At 36.7% G+C, this 20,501-nt stretch overlaps 1 protein-coding gene across 3 annotated transcripts in view; it reads right to left on the bottom strand.

Moving 5' to 3' along the window:
• RECK (reversion inducing cysteine rich protein with kazal motifs) overlaps positions 1 to 20,501 on the bottom strand; it is a 115,724-nt gene that overhangs the window by 69,306 nt on the left and 25,917 nt on the right. For 2 of the 3 annotated variants that reach the window (XM_037797618.1, XM_037797619.1), the window contains 3 exons: positions 6,432 to 6,465; positions 4,099 to 4,296; positions 1,974 to 2,241 (listed from right to left, as the gene is read on the bottom strand). In XM_037797618.1, the coding sequence (XP_037653546.1) occupies positions 1,974 to 2,241; positions 4,099 to 4,296; positions 6,432 to 6,465 (500 nt within the window). Of the gene's footprint in view, positions 1 to 1,973; positions 2,242 to 4,098; positions 4,297 to 6,431; positions 6,466 to 19,510; positions 19,565 to 20,501 lie in introns of those variants that run through there. The other variant, XM_037797621.1, reaches the window with a different exon arrangement.

The raw sequence follows: 20,501 nt of genomic DNA, 5'->3' as shown, positions 1-20,501 counted from the left end.
ATCGTTTATCTCTTCCCTTCTTGACATGGTTATTAGAAAGTCCGGTGCCAAATTTAATGTTCTATTATAGTATTTGCATATCCTTATTAATTCTTGGTACATTATTACCCCCATATCTTTCTGGTGATCTCTCTTTTACCTTTACTTAAGCGTGAAGCACATGATTTTGCCTCCACAAAAATATCTTCTGTTACATCCGTATTCCAGTCACAGGAGGTAAAACCATGACAAGGGACTTAGAATTTTGAGAATCATTATAGACTTAGGGCTCACTAATTTCTCCCTGAAAAACTAACCCAAAGCCATGTATATTCCTTAATATATACCAAGATAGCCTAAACGTTAAGGCTTATAAATTCCAAAGCCTCTGTATAATACTGTAGCTAATATATGATATTCTTCTTTTCAGTACTTGATGATTACAAAGCAACTTAAATGCACATGTATAGCTCAAACAATATTTCTATTTCCAAAGTGCTTTCACATATCATATTCATTAGTTTAATTTTTATTTATAAAAGTAATTATGTTCACTATAAGAAATGTTAATACTAAAAATATATACAAAGTCACAAGTAAAAATTCTCCACTCCCCTCATAGTTTATTTGGCCCTCATTTCCCCTATGAGGAGGGTATCTTACTTTTACAAGTTTGTTCACTCATTCTACCATGCTTACTGAGTGCCTATTTTGTCGTCACATCGTATTTGAGGCTCTGGACATGCCTTGGTGAATAAAATAGACAGGGTGCCTGCTTTCAATGGAGTTTACAATCTATGGGAATGAAAAATGGATTGAAGAAGCTGAGATCAGTTATATCAGGTACCTTGATCTGGAAACTGGTCTTTCTTTTCTCTGGTCTTTAACTTTCTGTATGACCTTGGGCACATTTTTAACATCTCAGAGTTAGTTTCCTATATGTGAAGCAAGAATTATACTACTACTTCGCCCAACCACCTCACAAAGTTTCATGAGGACCAAATGAGATGAAGTGAAAGCATTCAGCAAACCATAATATCCTACCTCAAGGTAAGACAGAAGAAATAGTGTTTCTTACAGAAGTTCTTCAGGGTCTACACAGTATTCCAACCCCCATGGCTTTATGTAGGCATAAACTCTTTTATGGACATTTCACAGCTACTCAGCATCCCTCTCATGAATACATTTATTAACTCCTATATGCAACCTAAATTTCCTTAATTACAGGGCCAACTTAATTTCCCTTTAAGCTCCTCTGTTAATTTTCTTTGGATAGTTTCCAGATTTTTCATCTATTTGGTAAAGGTTAATGAGCTATCCTAACCATGAATTTTTGCTAAAGGTTCATCTAAATTAGACACCACAGGAAAGATGGTTTCACTCCTGATATCTCATATTCATTCCAGGACATTCTAGTAACATGTTGTCCTTTTTCACCCAAAATATCTCTAATAAAGCAAACATATTTCACCTGTGTTCTACTATGACCATAATTATTGGTCTCCATTTATTCTTGTCTCTGTGTTTCCTCTGTCCTATCTATGTATTGTTAAGTTTTTTTAAATCTCTAATTATATCACTCAAATGGATGCCAATACACTGCTATCTAACTTTGGATATAAAGTGTCAATCCAGGTTATCCACCAATATAACAAAAGGTTGGTTAAGTCCAAAGTTTTATGATTTAGTAAAGAGAACATCACTGAGATACCAGATAAAAACATCTTCTAAACTGTAAGCTTACTTACTGATCTCCTTGAGGGTAGAATTACACTCCAAAACACAGTGCTTTTAACACTCATTGTACAAAAACAATGCTTTGTATATATACGTTGCTCAATAAATCTTTGTTGGATGAAAGAATAAAAGATTTCATATCGTCTAAATTCTAAGCCTACACAATGCAAGAATTAATGTATCTTTGCTAGGTTTAAAATCATTAATTAAAATGCCATTTTGTACTGGGTTTTAATAAATGAAAATGAGATACTGACCTACATGTTGAAGTGTTTGCTTTAGAACAACAATGCAATTTAGCCCCATCAAGGCCTGTTGAGGGAGGAGGGTGTACAGTGACTCCAGGGTGAACAGATTGTGAGCTTTCCAGAAAACACTGCCACAGAGGATCCTGAGGCAAGGGCTGGGTTTTACAACCCTCGATGAGGCCATCAACAATCTCTGTATCTGTTTTCTTAGACATCAGAATTCTCTTGCAGGCAATCTGACAAGCATGGTCTTCAGCTCTGTCACAGCAATATAAACCTACGTTTTCAGAATATATAAGTGGCTCATTTAGCTGGTTTTATGTAACACACTGTTTGGAGAAGAACATGGTGATGTACTACTCTGAGTCATGATGTCACTATCTGCAGTACACAAAGCCTACCAAATTCTCTCTCCATTACTTTGAAGTTTATCAAATAGATGTGGCGCTAAGGGTGGACATGCTATATATTAGCATCATCCCCAATCATGGGATCTCTAGCATCATGCAAAGACATCGTACACCTAAGAAGTCCTCACATGCAAGGTATTTTATGTTTCTAGAAAAGGTATTACAGATCAAATTGGAATTATTCCTACCAGAAACAGCTGTCTGAAAAGGATTATGTTTTTAACCTGAGAGAGATAACTAATTTCTACAGCAACAACCACAAATACCATGTATCATCACAGTCCAGGATAGCATACAGGTTTATATGTTTAAGTTAATTAACCAAAGTTGTAATTAAATAAACAATATCATACTCTATCAAGATATCAGTTTACTTCTGTTTTTTATTTCTACAAAGAATCAGGAAGTGAAAGAACATCTTCAACCAGATTGTAGAATTCAGAAAGGTTTCCTTAAATGAGTTTTCTCAGTGTCTCTGACTTTTTAAAAGACCTATGTGGGAATGTCTACAGCCTTCTCTTCCTGATTCCCATGTATTAGCACACACAATAGAGATGGTTTTTCTTTTGCTCCTTAAAACATCTTTCTGCTTTTTTAAAGCTGTTACCTCCTTAGCTCCAGCAGCACCTCTGTATAGTCTAAATGTCAGAAAAGACAAATCTGCCTTTAAAATGAATGAAGGTTATTCATGGCAAATGCTTCATCCTCTCATTTTCACCACACAGCCACACCACAGAAGGTCAAAAGCCTTAGGGATATGGCTTAGATAGTGGCCAAACAAGGCACACAGCACTGCTTTCTTTTGAATTCATAAAAACAAGTCTCCCAATATCCCAGAGTAAATCAAAACACTGGCACCTGGCTTATAAATCAGTTTTTTGTCAGTTTGGTTAATTAGTTCTTTAAAGCTGATCACATCTAGATGAAGAAAACGGATTCCAGGGCCTACAAAGCTAAGATTTTGAAGACCTATAAGGTGCAGGTTTATTTCCCTGACTAAAGAAAGTATCAGGCTGTCTTCTCATTTTTATGACATTTTTGTTACTAAGATAATAACTGCTCATTGGTAAAAATTTAAACTTTACAGAAATACATAATGTGGAACAAATAGGTGTGTAACTAAAAATGCATTCCACTATACATTTATTTCTGCAAATTGCTTTTATTGCTTAGCAGGATATCTTGAACTTCCTTCTATATAAACTTTTCTTATTGGTTATATAGATACATCATAATTTATTTAATCAATTTTTATTTAATACCCTATTGATGGATGTTTGCATTATTTCTAATTTTTCTCTATTACCACCAATATTGTAGCAAACATCTTTCATATTTCTGATTTTTCTCTATTACCACCAATATTGTAGCAAACATCCTTTATTTGCTGGACAAATTCTGAGAAATGTAATCACTAAATCAAAAAGTATTGTTACTCTAAATTTTAATGGTCATTTCCCAACTTCCCTCCAAGAAATCCATACCAATTAACTTCCACCCTCAGAACACAGAATCCCTCTTTCCTCACACCCTTGACAGCCCCAATCTTTCTTGGCACCTTTTAGCTGTGACAACAATGCCCAGTGTGCCAAATATAAAACTCAAAGGAAGAATGGTGTTTCCCAAGTGACCCAGACTAGAGAGGTCTATAAGAACTAACCATATCCTTTTATAAAATCTTTCATCAAAGATTGAAATGAGAGGAATATGTCCCTTTTACTTACTATCTGTTGGGTTCCTCATTGGATAAGATTGGGTATAATTGTTCACACAGTGTATTAACTGTGGACTAACAGAGGCACAATAATTTTCCACTGCTTTGATCTGAGATGGACCAGGAGAAGAGTCTGTTCGAAAAATGGCTTGACAATATTCTCGGCAGTTTGTGTGATGACCTGCATAACTGCAACAAACCGAGCCCACTATGGGGGAGAAAAAGATGGCATTGAAATGGGAACAGCCCTTTGTTAACAATAAATCATCACAATAATGATGGAACAATATGTGTGTTTCTGAATTTAGAAAGAAGACTGTGCCATAGAAGACAAGCATTTAAAATCAGCACTACTGTAGGCAGAGCAATGGGGAAACTGTCAGGTGCTCACTGTCAATTTATAGTCAATAGCCCAGTGGTTCTCAACCAGGGCAGTACCACCCCCCTGGGAGAATTTGCCTGTGTGTGGAAGTATTTCTGGTTGTCGTGATGACTTGGGGACGGACTACTGCTGGCATTTAATGCATAGGAATCAGAGCTGATAAATGTCCTGTGATGCACAGGACAGTTCCACAAACCAAAAAATGTCTCCCGAAGTGCCAATAATACCCATGTTGAGAACCACAGAACCCAGCTTCTTTCTGCATTGGATTTATAGAGGTTTACTAAAAACAAAAACAATATAAAACAAAACCCTAAATGCCTCACATTTACGAAGTAGGACCAGTAAAAACTAAGAGATATTAGACTCATTTTATAAATCTGATAATTATATAGCTGTATATATTGAAACAAAAGTCAAAGATGCTCAAAATTTGAACATCTCTAAGAATAAATCAACAGTCTCCACCTCACAATTGATATGACCAGCTTCAATACTGAAAAGTAAAACCCAGATATGAAATAAATGTGACTCTGGATTTATGCATTTAAAAAAATTAATGGAGGACACTTTTAGGTATCTGGGAGAAATGAATGAGTAGCTGTGGGTACAGATGTGAGATTTATAAAGCAGAAGAGCAAGAGATCCTTAAAGGAGAGCCTGAGGGTCTGTGGGAAACAGAAGGGAGCCAGGATAAAGGTTAAGATGAAGCAGGACGGACATCCTTGATAATTATTAGAGATGGATATGGAAGAACCAGAATCAAGTTTCCAGTGAATTCCACAGACTGAAGAGCAGGGAATTCCTGTACTTCCAGAAATAAAGATAATGAAAACATACAAATTAACTAAACTAAGACTGATTTGATGCAGGACAGGCCTCAAGTTGCTGGATCAGGAAACCATTTCATACCTATTATGTCACCTAAATTTTTGACTTGTAATTACTACTAAACTTACTGTGCCCATTAGGGAAGAATTCACTTTCATCACAAAGAACAATTCTTAATGGCTGCATTTGTCACTGTAAACCTCAATGAGGATTAACTGAGGATGGTTGTGGGGGGGAATGTTGACAACAGAAAAGACAAGTGAGAATAGGACAAGGATGCCTGTCTTCAGCTCTCCCATTAGGCTGGCTTGCTCACTAGTGTCGGAGGACATAACATTAGGTGGGAGAGACCTTCTGGAAAATCTTGAACTAAGCCCCAGTTAAAAAGGGCAGAAGAAAAAGTATAGACAGTTAATGTTTCTTACTATGCTTTGATAGATCCTGCTGCCAAGCTAATTGAAACAACTCGTTCCTCACATAGGTTTTCCCATCTCTAACTGCTCTCAGTATTTCCTTTACCTGGAATGCCCTTCCTCCAATCTCTACCTGTCATACCTTACCCATCCTTCTGGGCCCAGCTCAGCTACCAACTCCAAGAAGTCACTCTAAGTACCCCAGCACAATATGATCCCTCCCTCCTCCGGATTCCCACAGCACTTTATCAGTGACACTATCCCATTTCTTACCAGGTACTAGGGTTCTTTGTGCACAGGTCGTGTTCCCTACAGATCTGTCCCACACAGAACAAGCACTCAACAAACGTCTGCTGATTGAACTGAGAGGCAACCCTCAGCAAATGCTATACTATATAATGTGGGTGTACTTAACTTCTGAAAGCAATCCTATTTATTCAAGTGGGAGATGATCTTCCTCTAGCATATCTAGCTCTAATATCTGCTCTATAGATCTGCAATTAGGACATGGGAATTGTTATAATACATGAATGGCCTGAACTTCAACCCCAAAGGCAAGAGCCTATCAGAATCTTACTACGCATATTCATTAGGATGGCTTACTAACAGCTTAAGTTATAATGCCAGGATCATGGCAATATTTAGGACAGTTAAATCATGTTCTATAAACTGTTTTACTCTTTGGACTCTTTGTATAACCATCGGCAATATACTTACTTTCATTTCTGTTAATGCAACTGAAAAGAGCATTCTGTAAATTAAAGAAAACAAACAAACAAATTAATAACCATACGGATTTTCTAATTTTATTCCATTTTATGGTTACATGGAAATAAGGATATCAAAATATTTAATTTTTCTCTAAATCCAAGAATGAAAACAAAGAAACTATGACATGACATCCTTGTGAAAAGAAGAACCATCTTCTAACATATACTGGAGATCAGGATTATCATCCCAAACCAAAAACGAAACCACATCATAGCAAACCATGTATATGTGAAAGCTGTACCACTGTTGGAGGGGGAGGGGGAAGAAGCTACAATGTATTGATCTCAATTATGTCTAACGGATATTAAAAACCTTCCAGAAAATAATCTAATAAAGGACATTTAGGGAAATACATATTTCATATAACCACTGCATTTTAGAGTTGAAAGGATCTTAGAGATCATCTAAAATTATTTTCAAACGTGGCCATGCACTGGAATCACCTAGAAAGCTTAAAAAACAAAAAAAAACAGCCTCCCAGACCTTACCCTAGTCTACAGAATCAGAAACTGGGGGTGGGACACATATATCTAAATTTTAAAGAAGGCTTCAAAGATGATTCTTATGTAACCAGCTTGGAACTAGAGTTAGGGACTTTCCCTACCATTTTATAGACGAAGAAACCTTTTTAACAGCAGAGGAAAGAAACTCTCCCTAGGTCCAACAGCAAGTCAAAAGTAGAGCCTGAGATTAAAATCTCTGTTTCCAGGGTTCTTAAATCACTGTTCAGAAAACATCACACTGTATTAAACAAGGGAAATAAGAGAAAACAAGAAGCAAGACAAGACAAAAACAAAAACTCCTTCTACAGAGCTGATTAGATATTCAGGGCTTGTCATCTATGATTAATATCACTCACAACTGAAAGAAAATGAGTTCTTAAAATAAAGAATATGGACATAAATGAAAGGTGAATGGAAATCAAATGTATCCTTACCGCTGAACAGAAATGATACGTGGTTTTAACTGTAGCTGAATCACAAGCAGTGTATGTGATCTGAACTTGTTAAGTATTAGCTTTACCTGCATTTAAAACCTAGCTTCAAGGATCCATCTATTTAGTTGTGTCAAGCTGTATTGCATTCATTTTCTCCACTAAATAATATTCCATTTTAGGAAGAAGCCACACTTGATTTATCCATTTAAAGCAAAACAAAATAAAAGAAAAAATCCCAAGCCCCACAGGTAAGAGCTAGTAATTTACCTAGTATGAATTCTTCCTGTTGGAAATTTCATCAAGCAATCTAAGAGTAGTGGAAAAGTAAATATCTTGGTGTTCTTTAATCATGATCTCGCTAACTTTTTATACTTTTCTTCACCCATGTTTGTATGTTTTATTTTGACTTTTCAGCTACCCACTATAGTTAGCCCCCATTAGGGTTTACTTTTTCAGGAACAATTTCCATAAAATGATCTAAATTAATATTGAGAAGCAATCTGCTTTAACTAGGTAAATACAATTGTCATTGTCCTTTGTTTTCTAAAAAGTTGTTGTTCTTTTTGGCTTTGGTTTTTTTGACCTTCTACCTAAAGAAATGTTTTTGTTATCTTGGTAGCCGTCCTAGGTTGCATGATCTAATTTCCATTTTTGGTATTCTTTTAGTTACTATTCAAGTCTCTAGAGAAGTTGTTCTCAATCAGGATGATTGTAGCCAGGGGACACGGAGCAATGTCTGGAGACATTTTTGGTTGTCATTCTGGGAAGACGGGGGTGCTACTGGCATCTACGTGGTAGAGGCCAGGGATACTACTTAACATTCTACAATGCATACGACAGTACACCACAACAAAGGATTATCCAACCAACATGTCAACAGTGTCAAGGCTGAAAAATCCTGCTCTAGAGACCTACAAATTTGTTCAACCTGGATTTCTGACATTTGACCTAACAAACAAAAGAAATGCAACTCTGAGTCAGCCTTGTGGATCACTTAACATCTGAGAGAGTCACTAAGGGACACAAAACCTGAGAAACATCAGAGATTATATAATCCAATTTCACTGACAGAAAGCAGAGACTGAGGCCTAGAAAGGGAAAATACTTATTAACCCTGGCTTTCACTCACAAACAGGGGTTGGCAAACTATGGCATCCAGGCAAAATCTTGCCCACAGCTTGTTCCTGTAAATCAAGTTTTATTGAAACACAGCCATAGCTTTTTGTGTATGGTTACGTTCACACTACAATGGCAGAATTGAGTAGACAGAGGTTATATAGTCTACAAGCCTAAAATATTTGCTATCTGGCCCTTTAGAGAAAGTTTGCCAACCCCTGATTAGAAGGAGAAGGCACAGCTCTCTCTCTCTCTCTCTCTCTCTCTCGATGCACATTCAGAGCTCAGAGATATTCCCCAAGCATCTCTCATTTTTCTTAAAGTTCACTGATAGACTTTTCAAGCTAATTTATTGAACAAAAACTTTTTGTTTTCACATGGCAGCACCCCTAGTGTTAATAAATAACATTTTTACCTCTGTCTTAATCTGTACCCCTTTCAAGAGTTAAAAGAATGGTCCATATTAGTATACTGGTCAATCAATTCTCTGTTGCTTTCTTTACCCCCATCATAATTTCATGGACTGTGATATAACCTTCCTCTTTAAAGAAAGATTCCTAAACTTATTACAGGCAACCCCACCTTTTCACTCTTAAACTACTGCTGATTAGTTTATCTGATAGGGCTTAAGACACACACACATAATGAATTATAGCTTAACATATAGTTTCTTTATTCCTAAGATAGCCAATCTTGTGGTCTTAGCTAAAGTCAACTCTCAAGACTTTCAAATTTCTTATCTGATGACAAAAGCAGAAGGTAACGGGGCTTATATTCATATTGCATTGAGCCTCTTTTACCCTTCTGCTTACTAATATCATATCCAACGTGCCTCCATTTAACACTTCCCTCACTCCACTTATTGTTCTTTAGAATAGATCCAAATCACAATACTATCAAGGTGAAAGGTGAGGATCTACCACAACCTCGGAAACTCAAAGACCACATCAGTGTATTAGAGCTGACAGGGCACCAAGAGATCTTCAAATCCAAAAGCCCTCACTATACAGCTGGAGAGACAGATGTATGGAGGGAATAAAGGGCAGAGCCAGGGCTAGGATCCAGATTGCACCACCAGTGCTGTTTCCATGGCACTACGCTCTAAGAATACTTTGGATTACTCTTCTGAATGCAGCCAATACAAGGTTGAAATAATGTCCACAGAGCAACGTTTGAACAGACACTCTCCCATTTTTTAAATCAGCAACTCAAATTGTGAAAAAAAAAAGCAATCATTTTCTTGAGGTTAATTTTATTTTCTTAAAAAACATTTGATCCTGAAATCTTTCCTCAGGTAGCTGCTTTCATTAACCAGTTTTGTTTAGAGAACTGCAACAAACCCTTTCATCTAGTGTTGGAAGCAGGTATCCTGTGGGCAAACCTGACAGAAAAACTAAGAAATACTGTGAAATCAAAGTTGAGGGAACCCTATGTGATCCTTCACGCCATACTGACCTACCTTTTGGGGGAAAGAGCCATTTGGATATATGTGAGACATGGCCTCTGCTGGTCCAATCCCTATCCTGGAGACAACATTGCAGCTTTTTTTCTGTCTCAACAGCTCACTTTTACACTTCAGTGACCCCTTTATAACATTTCTTCACTTGTTCACGTGCCTCAATTCTCTTTCCACTGCCTTTAAACTACTGACCACTCAAACTTCCTCTCCCATTCTCACCAATGATAAAGACAAAAAAACCTACACAATCACCGATCATAACAATCTCTCTAAAAACACAGGCATGGATTTTGGATATTTTAATTGCATTTGAATAAAGACAAAAAAGAGCACATTTTATGAACCGTTCTTTCATGCTTTTCATACCTAAGGTTACTAGTTGAAAGTAAAGGGGCTACTCTGTTCCTAACGCCTCAATAAATAAAATGTTTGCATTTCACAGATGGATTTAAAATTCTCCCTGGTTGAAGTCATGCATTTCATACATGGAATCCAGCTCATCAAATGCTAGGATGGAAAAGTTAAATAACTGACCCTTACAAACAGACATGTTCTTAAACATCTACAAGGTGTTTTTAACTTATTGTGGAGACCATGGTTGGCAAAAAATGTGACTAGAATATATAAATATATTATAATATATATATCTAATATATTAATAGCATGACCTAAGTATCACTAAACAAGTGACCCTTCAAATTCGTCAGCTCCCCAAATCATAAATACATCATTTCAAATAATTGGATAAAAAAGAAAACACAAAACTGATATAAGATTAATAGGTCTAGAATGCTAAAGAAGTTTGTTCACTACTACCACAGAACGTCCAACTAACTGAGAGCAAATCTGCTGGCAAGTAACACCTGCAGAGTAACAAGGGTCTAGAACAGAGCATAGCACAGAGCATGTGCTTGTGGAACACTGACTGCAGTAATGGCCCCAAGTTTTCATATCTCCCTGTATCTATGCCCTTTGGTAGTTTCTCTCAAACTAACCCTGGACTTCATCATATGACTTGCTTGGCCAACTGGACAGGCACAAGCTTGAAGCAAGCAGAGACCTGAACATATACTTGCAAATGTCCACTTACTCTCTGAACCCCTGCCATCACCACGGGAACATGCTTGCCTGGCCTGCTAGAAGAATGGGAGAAACACATGGAGGAGAGCTAGGTTGACTTAGCCAAGGGCATCCTAAATTGGCCAGCCCCCAGCTGATGTGCCAGCTGATTGCAGATACATGAATGAGCCCAGTTAGAATCGGCTAGGTCTAGCCCAGATCAGAAATGCCCAGCTGAACCGTGGATTCATGAGAAAAAATAAATTGTTATTGTTTTAGACTATGGAGTTTTAGGATAGTTTGCTACACAACATTACTGTGACAATACATAGCTGATAGAGTACTCGAGTATTTTCTGAATAAATGAATAGAACATGTTCTACTCATTTGAAGAGTGCCTCATTATAGACATTTACTCAAGGTTTCTACATAAAACTGATATTTACTTTGAAACAAAGGACACTGCATAATTCAGCATTCCAGAGTGGAAAAAATTTCTATTAAAAAATTCCATAAAAGTATTGACTATAGAACCTACTCATAAGCAATACATCCTTGCTCATCCTTTAAGTCTTACCTGCTCTGTGAAGGCTTCCCTATTACCCTAGTCATGTTTTTATCTCTGGGTTCCAACAGTGCCTCATATAGACTTTCAGCAGTAAGCTTATCTCACTGTTTTCTAAATGACTATTTGAATTTCTCTCTTCTCATGGATTAGACTATGAGCTTCTTACAGACAGTAGCTGACTCCTTTCTTCTTTACGCCCCGAGAATAATATCTGTTACACATTAAGTGTATCAGTTCAGTGTGTATCAATTCAATCAATGTTGGGTGAATGAATGAATGACAGATACAAAGACAATTGAGACATGGACTCTGCCCCCAGGAACTCAAGAGTTTAGTATTAAAAAGATACATGATAAGTGCTATAATAAAGCATGTAAGGATGTATATGTTTAAAGGTAAGAATCAACTTTCTGTGTGTGGAGAGAATGATGAATAGGAAAGGTTTCAAACAGGTACCATCTAAGCCAGAATTTGAGGCAAAAGTTGCCGGTTGGATAGAAGTAACAGTGAACTGGGACCAGCTTCTGGGGGGAAGGGCCCTAATTTGTAGATTTGCTGATGTTCATAGTATAAATATTCCCACCATGGCTGATTTCAAGTTACAAACTGGCTTACAAGATTCTTGACTACTTAATTCTCCCTAGCTGGCACAACAGGCTCCAGCATGCTAAATTGGGGTGTGATAGGACAGATTCAGGGAAAGAGAATTCCAGGTGAACTAAATACTTGTGCAAATACAACCAACAAATAAAACAATGGTAAATCTGGGAAATTACAAGTAGCATGCTCCTGAAGTATTTAAAGGAGGGAAGAGTTGGAGGTGAGATTGAGTAAAGCCTGGCATACCAGGCTGAAGAACATGAACTGTACCCTTTAGGGGAGCCACTGAGGAGTTTTAAGGAAAGGAGTGACATGATCAGATTTGGCCTTTGAAGAGATCACTCTGAGAGAAGTGTGGATAAGTAGATAGGAGAAGAACTTAAAGATCGGAAAGCTAGTTGGACAGCTATTGCAATAGTTCAGAACAGTAAAATAAGGGCCTGAACTAAGGCAGTAACTGAGGATCTAGTAAAAAGACTGACTTACGATTTACTTAGAAGGCAAAATCTTTAGGACTTGATAGCCAGTTATCTGTGGGTGGTAGTGAGGAAGAGGAAAGAGTAAATGATATCTCTTAGGCTAATTTTTGTTTATGTCTGGGAGTACTGTAAGATACATCCAAGCAAGGGATATAAGAAAAATGGTAAATTTTTACTTTGGAATGTGTGGGGGGATGGGAGGTAGGGGGAGAATGTATACTGGTATAAGGGTGGAGGAACAGAAGAAGAGGTAGGAAAGTAACAATACAGTTTGATTGATTCGAAATGCTAATGAAACATCAAAAGTATACATGTCCAGTAATGAGTCTGGAGCTCAGAAAGAGGTTAGCAAAGAAGATTCTGGAATTTCCATCATATAGGAACAATTAAAGCTATGGGAGTAGAAGAGATTGCTTGGTCATTAAGGAATGTAAACTGACCAGATTTCCTTTTTGGGATGATCATTCAGGTGGCCTCTGAGCAGAATGGACTGGAGAGGAGATATAGTAGCAGCAAGGAGACAAAATACAATACAAAATACAACAAAGCAAAAGGACATACAAGTGGGACATAATCAAGGTTTTATAGTCTTAAGCCAGTACTGCAGGACCTAGTAGGTTTCGCTCTTTTTGGAGCTCATCAGCTGCAGGTAACGGCTCAAATCTACTCTGACACAGTATACCTGTATAGCATTTTGCCACGACAAAGCCTCCCATTCACAGTCTTCTATTTACTGTATCTTGACAGTTCTAAGTTTCCTAAGAACCTTAACAAAAATAAATTCTGCATTTAGGTCCTGAAGGCTTCACTGGAGCAAAGTATCCCATGATTCTTTTGGCTAAAAACCCCAAAAGCTTCCCAAGTAAGAGACAATACAGCTGTCCACAGCATAGGCTGTTGTCTGCTATACACAATGGTCTCCTCTGTTGGAACCATCACGGCACATCCAATCACACTGAGGCTCAGAAGGCTACTAGTTGTCCAGAGAATCTTGTTGGTCCTAACATCCCTCCCCTTATCTCTAAATTAGGCTACTTTTTTTCACCCCTTTTTCTTTATGTTTCTAGTAGTAAATCTAGAGTCAAGGTTAATTTGAGAGAAAATGCAACAAAATAAAATTAATAGGTATCTTTAGAGCAGAACTTTTTGTGACACTCCCTGAAGATACACTGTATAGCCCATGTAGACATACGTAAATATGCAACAAAAACTGTCATCCAGGACTAGAACAAAGAATACGGTAAGCTACCATTTGTGTACAGGAAGGAGGTGGGGGGACTACAGATACATTTTTACTTTTATATGCATAAAATAACTCTGGTAACTTTTAGAAACTGAGTGTCTGGGATATAAAGGGTAGAAAAGAGACATTTTATTGTATACCACTTTGAATTTTGAACCATGTGAATATTAAAAAAAACATACACACACAACAAAATTTAGCACATACCTCACCCTTCTCCTATTTACTTAGCTGTGTGTTGACAAGATGGTGCTGGTAGAACTATGCCTGGATCTCACAAGGCTGACCACTTTGTTTTTGTGGTTCTTAGAGCCTCTTTTTAATATCCACAGAGTCTTATTTTTATCTTAGCATTCTCACAGAACTAAAGCGCCATGGCAGAACAATATTTTAGTTAAGTGTTAACAACCATTTACTTTAAAACTTAACTGCTTTAAGATTAAAAAAAAAAAAATAGTCCTCACAAAAATATCTCCTAACTGATTTTCTTTCATAATTTCTCACCTTCTTTAATGAAATGACATCAAATAACTGGACTGAAGCTAGGAAAGAAAGGAGGGAAATGAAAATGACATTTCTGAAAAAAATATAAAGGAAAACCTAGAAAAAGATCAGTGAAGGAAGGAAGAGACAAGTAAAAATATAAATCTCTTGACAAATTTGAGGCTCATGCCTCAAACGGAAAGGCACTTATGGCCATAACATTAAGAGAATGGCAGGTAAGGTTTGGCATAAAAGGTATGAAATAGATTTATCAACCCCAAACTAAATGTCTCTGATCACTTTACAGTCACTGCTAGGTCTCTGGAAATTCACAAGCCTCAATGATGCTTATTCTGACATTCAAGAAGGAAAATGACTATAAACTTTTAAAAAATCACCATTTTGGTATTCAGAAGAAAATTTTCCATGGTCAACTTGTGAACAAGGCTGTGCAAAAAGAATCTACACATACGTCTCACATGTAATGGAAAACATGAGTTAGTTTTGAGTTTAGTTCTAGTCAGCCAATGGGCACTAGTATGGCTATACAAAGGGTTTACAGCCAGCATCTGTTCTGATTCTGGGTGTCTCTGTTGTTCCAGCTGTTGAACATTTTGAATATCATCCCTGGTCCTAACAGTACACTTCCATGAACCCCTCTAGTGTGATCAATAATACTCCTAGGGTGGGCCAAGGACCGAGCCTGTTAAAATTCATGTAGAAACCAGAATGGAGAATGTGCATGACACTTGACATGTACATGCAGGAGTTATCAAACCACTGGCTGATTTTGGTAGCTCCTAGATACCAGGGCTTGGTGATCCTTAAACAAACATGTATGACTGAAAAAAGTACTCTTTCTCAAGTACAAGCCAGAATAAAATAATTGCAGGGTTGGAAGAATTCATCAATCAAATCTCCTGTCTGTTGGAGAAATCTCCACAATATAAGAATCCAGTAGGCTTTTGCTTCAACATTTCCAGTGATAGGAAGTTCTTTTTTTTTTTTTTTTCTTCTCATTCCATTTTGAACATAGGGGTCTATGCCAGGTTAGCTATATTTCCCCACAAAAGCCATATTCTTTAATGCAATCTTGTGAGGGCAGACAATAATCTTTTGATTGGGTGTTTCCATGAAAATGCGATTCAATCAATTGTGGGTTAGACCTTTGATTAAGTTATCTCCATGGAGATATGGACCCTGCCCATTCAGGGTGGGTCTTAATTAAATCACTGGAGTCCTGTAAGAGAGTGAAAGTTCCATGAAGGACAAAAAGTGGAGATCTGAGTTTTGAAAATTGCTTTCTTAAGAAATTCTGGAGAGATGTTTGCTGACTTTTGGAGAGATGCTTGGAGTTGTGGACAGACGGACGTTTGGTGATGCTAAGCTAAGAGATGCTAGCCCAGAGTTTGCTCCAGAGAAACTAAGAGAGGACCCCCAGGCGGTCAGATGCACAGGAGCTAAAGAGGGTAAGAGAGACAAGCCCAGAGACATTTTGGAGAACGCCGTTTTGAAATGCAACCCAGGAACAGATGCCATCCATGTGCCTTCCCAGCTGACAGAGGTGTTCCAGATGCCATCGGCCATGCTTCAGTGAAAGTATCATCTTGTTGATGCCTTGGATTCGACACTTTTATGGCCTTAGGACTGTAAATTTGTAACTTAATAAATACCCATTAATAAAGCCAATCCATTTCTGGTATTCTGCATAATGGCAGCATTAGCAAACTGAAACAGGATCCTTCTACTGAAATGTCACCAGTACTGTATCTGGTTCCTCTTCCAATTTCCTAAGAAAGCAATTTTCAAAACTCAGATCTCCACTTTTTGCTTTCAACTTTGTCCTTCATGGAACTTTCATTCAGTCTCAAGCTTCAAGGGTCATTTCAAGGTCAATTTTGGGCATTTCTCGCCTACCTTTAGTCCTCTATCTGTGGTGTGGGTCTCTACCTTTAAAAAAGACCTAATACCAAGATGCTTCAAAGAATTTCCTTTATTTTTAACCTCAGACTATTTTAAACCCTTCTCCCAACATATTTGCTATTGTTGCTATATATTTTAATTCTACAGCTTTTTAACTCAAGACTTTATTATTGTTTTATACAGTCTGAGTGTGTACTTTAATTTATCCACATTCTACCTTTTCATCATTTCCTTCTGCATCTTAAATACTTTCTGCCTGAAGTAGATGTTTTAGAACCTCCTTTAGAGAAGGACCTCTACAAACGGTCCAGTAATGGCCATTCTCTGTTTTTGTTGTCTAGAAATATTTTAATTTTGCTCTCCTTCTTGAAAAATCTTTTTGCTGGATACAGAATTCTACAATGATAATTATTTTCTTTCAGTACATTTTAGATTTCATTCTATTGTCTTCTGGCTTTCTTTGTTACTATTGAAAAACCAGCTGTTGGTCTAATGGTTACTCCTTCAAAGGTAGTATCTTTCTTTCTAACTGTTTTTAAGATCTTTGGCTATGATGTGTCTATAATGTGTGGATTTTTTTCCCTGTTGGGAATTTGTTGGGCTTCTTTAAAAACTGCCTTAGCCCCATACTTCTTCTTCTCTTAGTACTCCGATTAGAAGACTTAGTCTATCTTCCATATCTCATATGTCCCCTTTTCAGCCTCATGTACCTCTGTGCTGCTTTTCCATATAATTTTCCATAAATTTCTTCATTTCTCTCTTATAGTTTGCTAACTCTCTTCACAGCATCTAATCTGCTATAACACCCATTCGTTGTGTTTTTATTTCAATTATTAAATGTTTCTTTTCTTGAAATTCTCTTTGGTTCTTTTTCAAACACACTTGCTTTTTATTCATATTTTCAAGACCATTTTATTTCTTAAGCATATTAAACATTTTATATCTGCATATGATAATTTCATTATCTAGAGCATCTTCAGGTTTGATTCTGTTCACCATTGTTTCTGCTGGCTCTTGTGTGATGCATGATGTTTTCTGGTGAATTTTAACACTTCTTTAATGCAAGCTGCTTATTTTCCTTAGAACTTTATCTGTGGAAATCCTGAGAGGCCTGGAATGAAAGCTGGTTTCTCCAGAGAAGATATGTGTTTGCTTTTCTCAGATACCTGAGGTCTACTACCATTTCAGAACTACTGTGGCTACATTCTCACCTTGAGGTTTTATGAATAATGACTTAGTATGAATTTGGGCTACAAACTCAAGAGAAGCCCAGCTTAAAGTTATGATTTCTCCATGTACACAACATCAAGGTTTGGGAGAAGTAATTTTCCTTGCAGTCCCCTGAAGGGAGAGATGAGTTTATTTCCTAATCTCTCTAATACTAAGGGTATAGTACCTTTGGGATCCCACATTTACCGGTGGAAAGAAGAGGAATTTTAATTAGACTTTCCACCTTCCATCAAGACTTAGGATTTATCTTCTTACTTCTGAGTCCCATGAAACTACAAAACTATGAATATTGATTCAACAAATGCCCTTAAGACTAATGCCTCCTCCCATGTTCTGTTTACTTCTCTGCCTTCACTTAGTTTTTGGCCTGAGCATTTCTTATTTTCTTCCCAGCAAATTAATCCATCATTTTAAATTTTTATCAGGAGGGCTGGTCCAGGTATAAAGTCTGCCCTATTGCCTGAAAGAGAAGTTTTAAACAGTATCTTCAAGCTTAGATATTTGCTATATATCCCTGAACATTATTCCCTATATTCAATCCATCATAACAAGTCCTTTGATGGATCTGCCTTTAAATCTTTTATTTATTCTTTTTATGTAACTAGCAACTTTTCTTATAAAATATTTCACATATTCATAAAAGCACTAAAAAGAATATAACAAACCCCTATGTACCAGATATTTCTGACTTATTCTTGAATATTCAACTCTATTGCTATCACCCTAGTTTTGGGCCTTACTTCTAATTGGCCAAGCTAGAATGATTTGGGGGAGCTAAAACAGCCTGTAAGTAACTAAGAATTTAAGCTTTCTAAAATATTCAATTTGTCGTTTGTTATGTTGATCTCCTATTACAGAATCTTCATCATCTCCCTTTACTTAATGGGTTGAGACCTAAAACGTCATCTTTCTCAGATCTAATCCTACTTGGCCTATCCAAGCAGATTCTCAGCGCAAAATAGGCCCATCTTCTCTTTGCCCCCTGTATAAGCCATGTGCATTTCTGCTAACAAGCCTTTGATCCATAGTCTTCTTATCCAAATCTTACTGATCCTTTCAGGCCTCTCTTTTTGCAAAATGTTCCCTAATACCTCCAACATGCTCCCTCTGCTTTCTGATTTCTCTGAGCCCTTGTGTGTGTAATACATGGTTTAATTATCTTGACTCCATTAAATATCATTCTTTAGTATTTGAAGCGAAGCTTTAAATAACTTAACCAGAATTCTAACCTAGATCTACTCCAAAGCGTGTATTCTAATATATAAAAGTGCCTCTAAATATTTAATAAGTATTTGTTGATTTGCATAAGAAACCAGACTATAAAATAAGATGTAATAATGCTTAATATTAACCTGGTTTATCTTAGCTTGGCTGGAACAAATCAGAATCTTAAATACCATTAAATATTTAAACTGTTACTCATTAAATAAATTATAAGCCTAAAGGAATGATCTAGAAGTTCAACCCAGGGACTACTCTGGTGTTAATGAAAAAATACCAAAACTCTAGTTTTCTAAATTACTCGGTTGTTGACAAATGATTGCTCAATCCAGTTAAAATAAGTTGCATCACACAAAATTTAACAAATTCACCTCCTAACAAATAGCCATAACTTCTATACTAGGGGATTTCAGTAATTATGACAGTGACTGTTATTGGGGGTTTATAATGCAGAACCCCCTTTCTATATTAAATTGCTGCTTCCTCTCTTTATTTTGAAATAACACAGAAGAAATTGAACTAAGTCTTGAATTATCTTGAATAATTTGTGGGGTCAACTTTTAATATAAAAATATAAGAACCCACTAGGCATACAGATTTTTGGAATATGGTTGGTTGCTTTATCCTGACCAACTAAGGGAAGATAGACTTGGAGAAGTAAACTACTCTTAGTATTTCTATCATAGGACAGTGTTTGTCTCTCTTACCTTTCCTGTCTCGTCCTTCATCAACACATACTGGCAGACTTCCTAGGGCAATGCAGAAATCCAGACAAGAGAAGGAAGCACAGTAAAATAATGGAGGACAGGCTACAGGAGATGGACAGTATCAGAAATCATGTGGGAGAAAAGAAGGAATTATCAGTTAGCCACTTTGTTCAAGAGAAACTAAAACTGGTCATTTCACAGGTTGAGAGATAAGAAAAAAAAAAGAAAGATCTTTTACTTCCTTGTAGCAAGGTTCCTTACAATAAGAACAGACGAGAATTGCAGTTAATTTGAAAATTTGTCTTCAGAGGAACAGAATAACTTAGCAAACAGTACAAAGGAACATAAGATAAACAAGACCCACTAGTTTAAAAATGTTAATTAAGAAATATAAATATAGATTTTGGGAAGGAAAAACAATTGAGAACTATAATCTAGAAGCAGTTAAGAGAGTTCTTTCTACTCTAAGACAACACAGACTATTAAAAGAAATAGGAATCTCAACATTCATATTTAATAATGATGAATGAGGCATATGCCCTTAAGTATACTTAACTGCATGGCCTTATACTATGAAAACAATAGTATTGTCACATTTAACAACAGAGCTCTAGAAATTGAACAAAGTAGTCTCAATGATGACCTTTTTCACATCAGGGACAATCTTCTACATGTATTTGCATGGTGTAAAATATCTCCTCTAACCTTGCCCTACTATTAATATCTTCCTCATCTAGATACCACAGTGCCTAAAATCTCACTGTTGGGAGACAATAGCCCTTTAGATTTAACAAGACTTTGTAATTCAGTATTTTTTCCTAAATGAAATACACTAGGAAAGTTTGAAGCTACTCATTCTAGCAGTTTGTTTCTTTGATTACTTTTCTCCAAGATAGAGGCAGTTTATAAAAATGAACATCTGGATGGACAAGGTAGGAAAGGGTGGCAAAAGAGGATATAGAACCTATGACAAACTTTATTTCACAACCTT

This window comes from Choloepus didactylus, chromosome 10 (genome assembly GCF_015220235.1).
Source record: "Choloepus didactylus isolate mChoDid1 chromosome 10, mChoDid1.pri, whole genome shotgun sequence".
Taxonomy (NCBI): Eukaryota; Metazoa; Chordata; class Mammalia; order Pilosa; family Megalonychidae; genus Choloepus; species Choloepus didactylus.
This window is presented reverse-complemented; position numbering and strand designations above follow the sequence as displayed.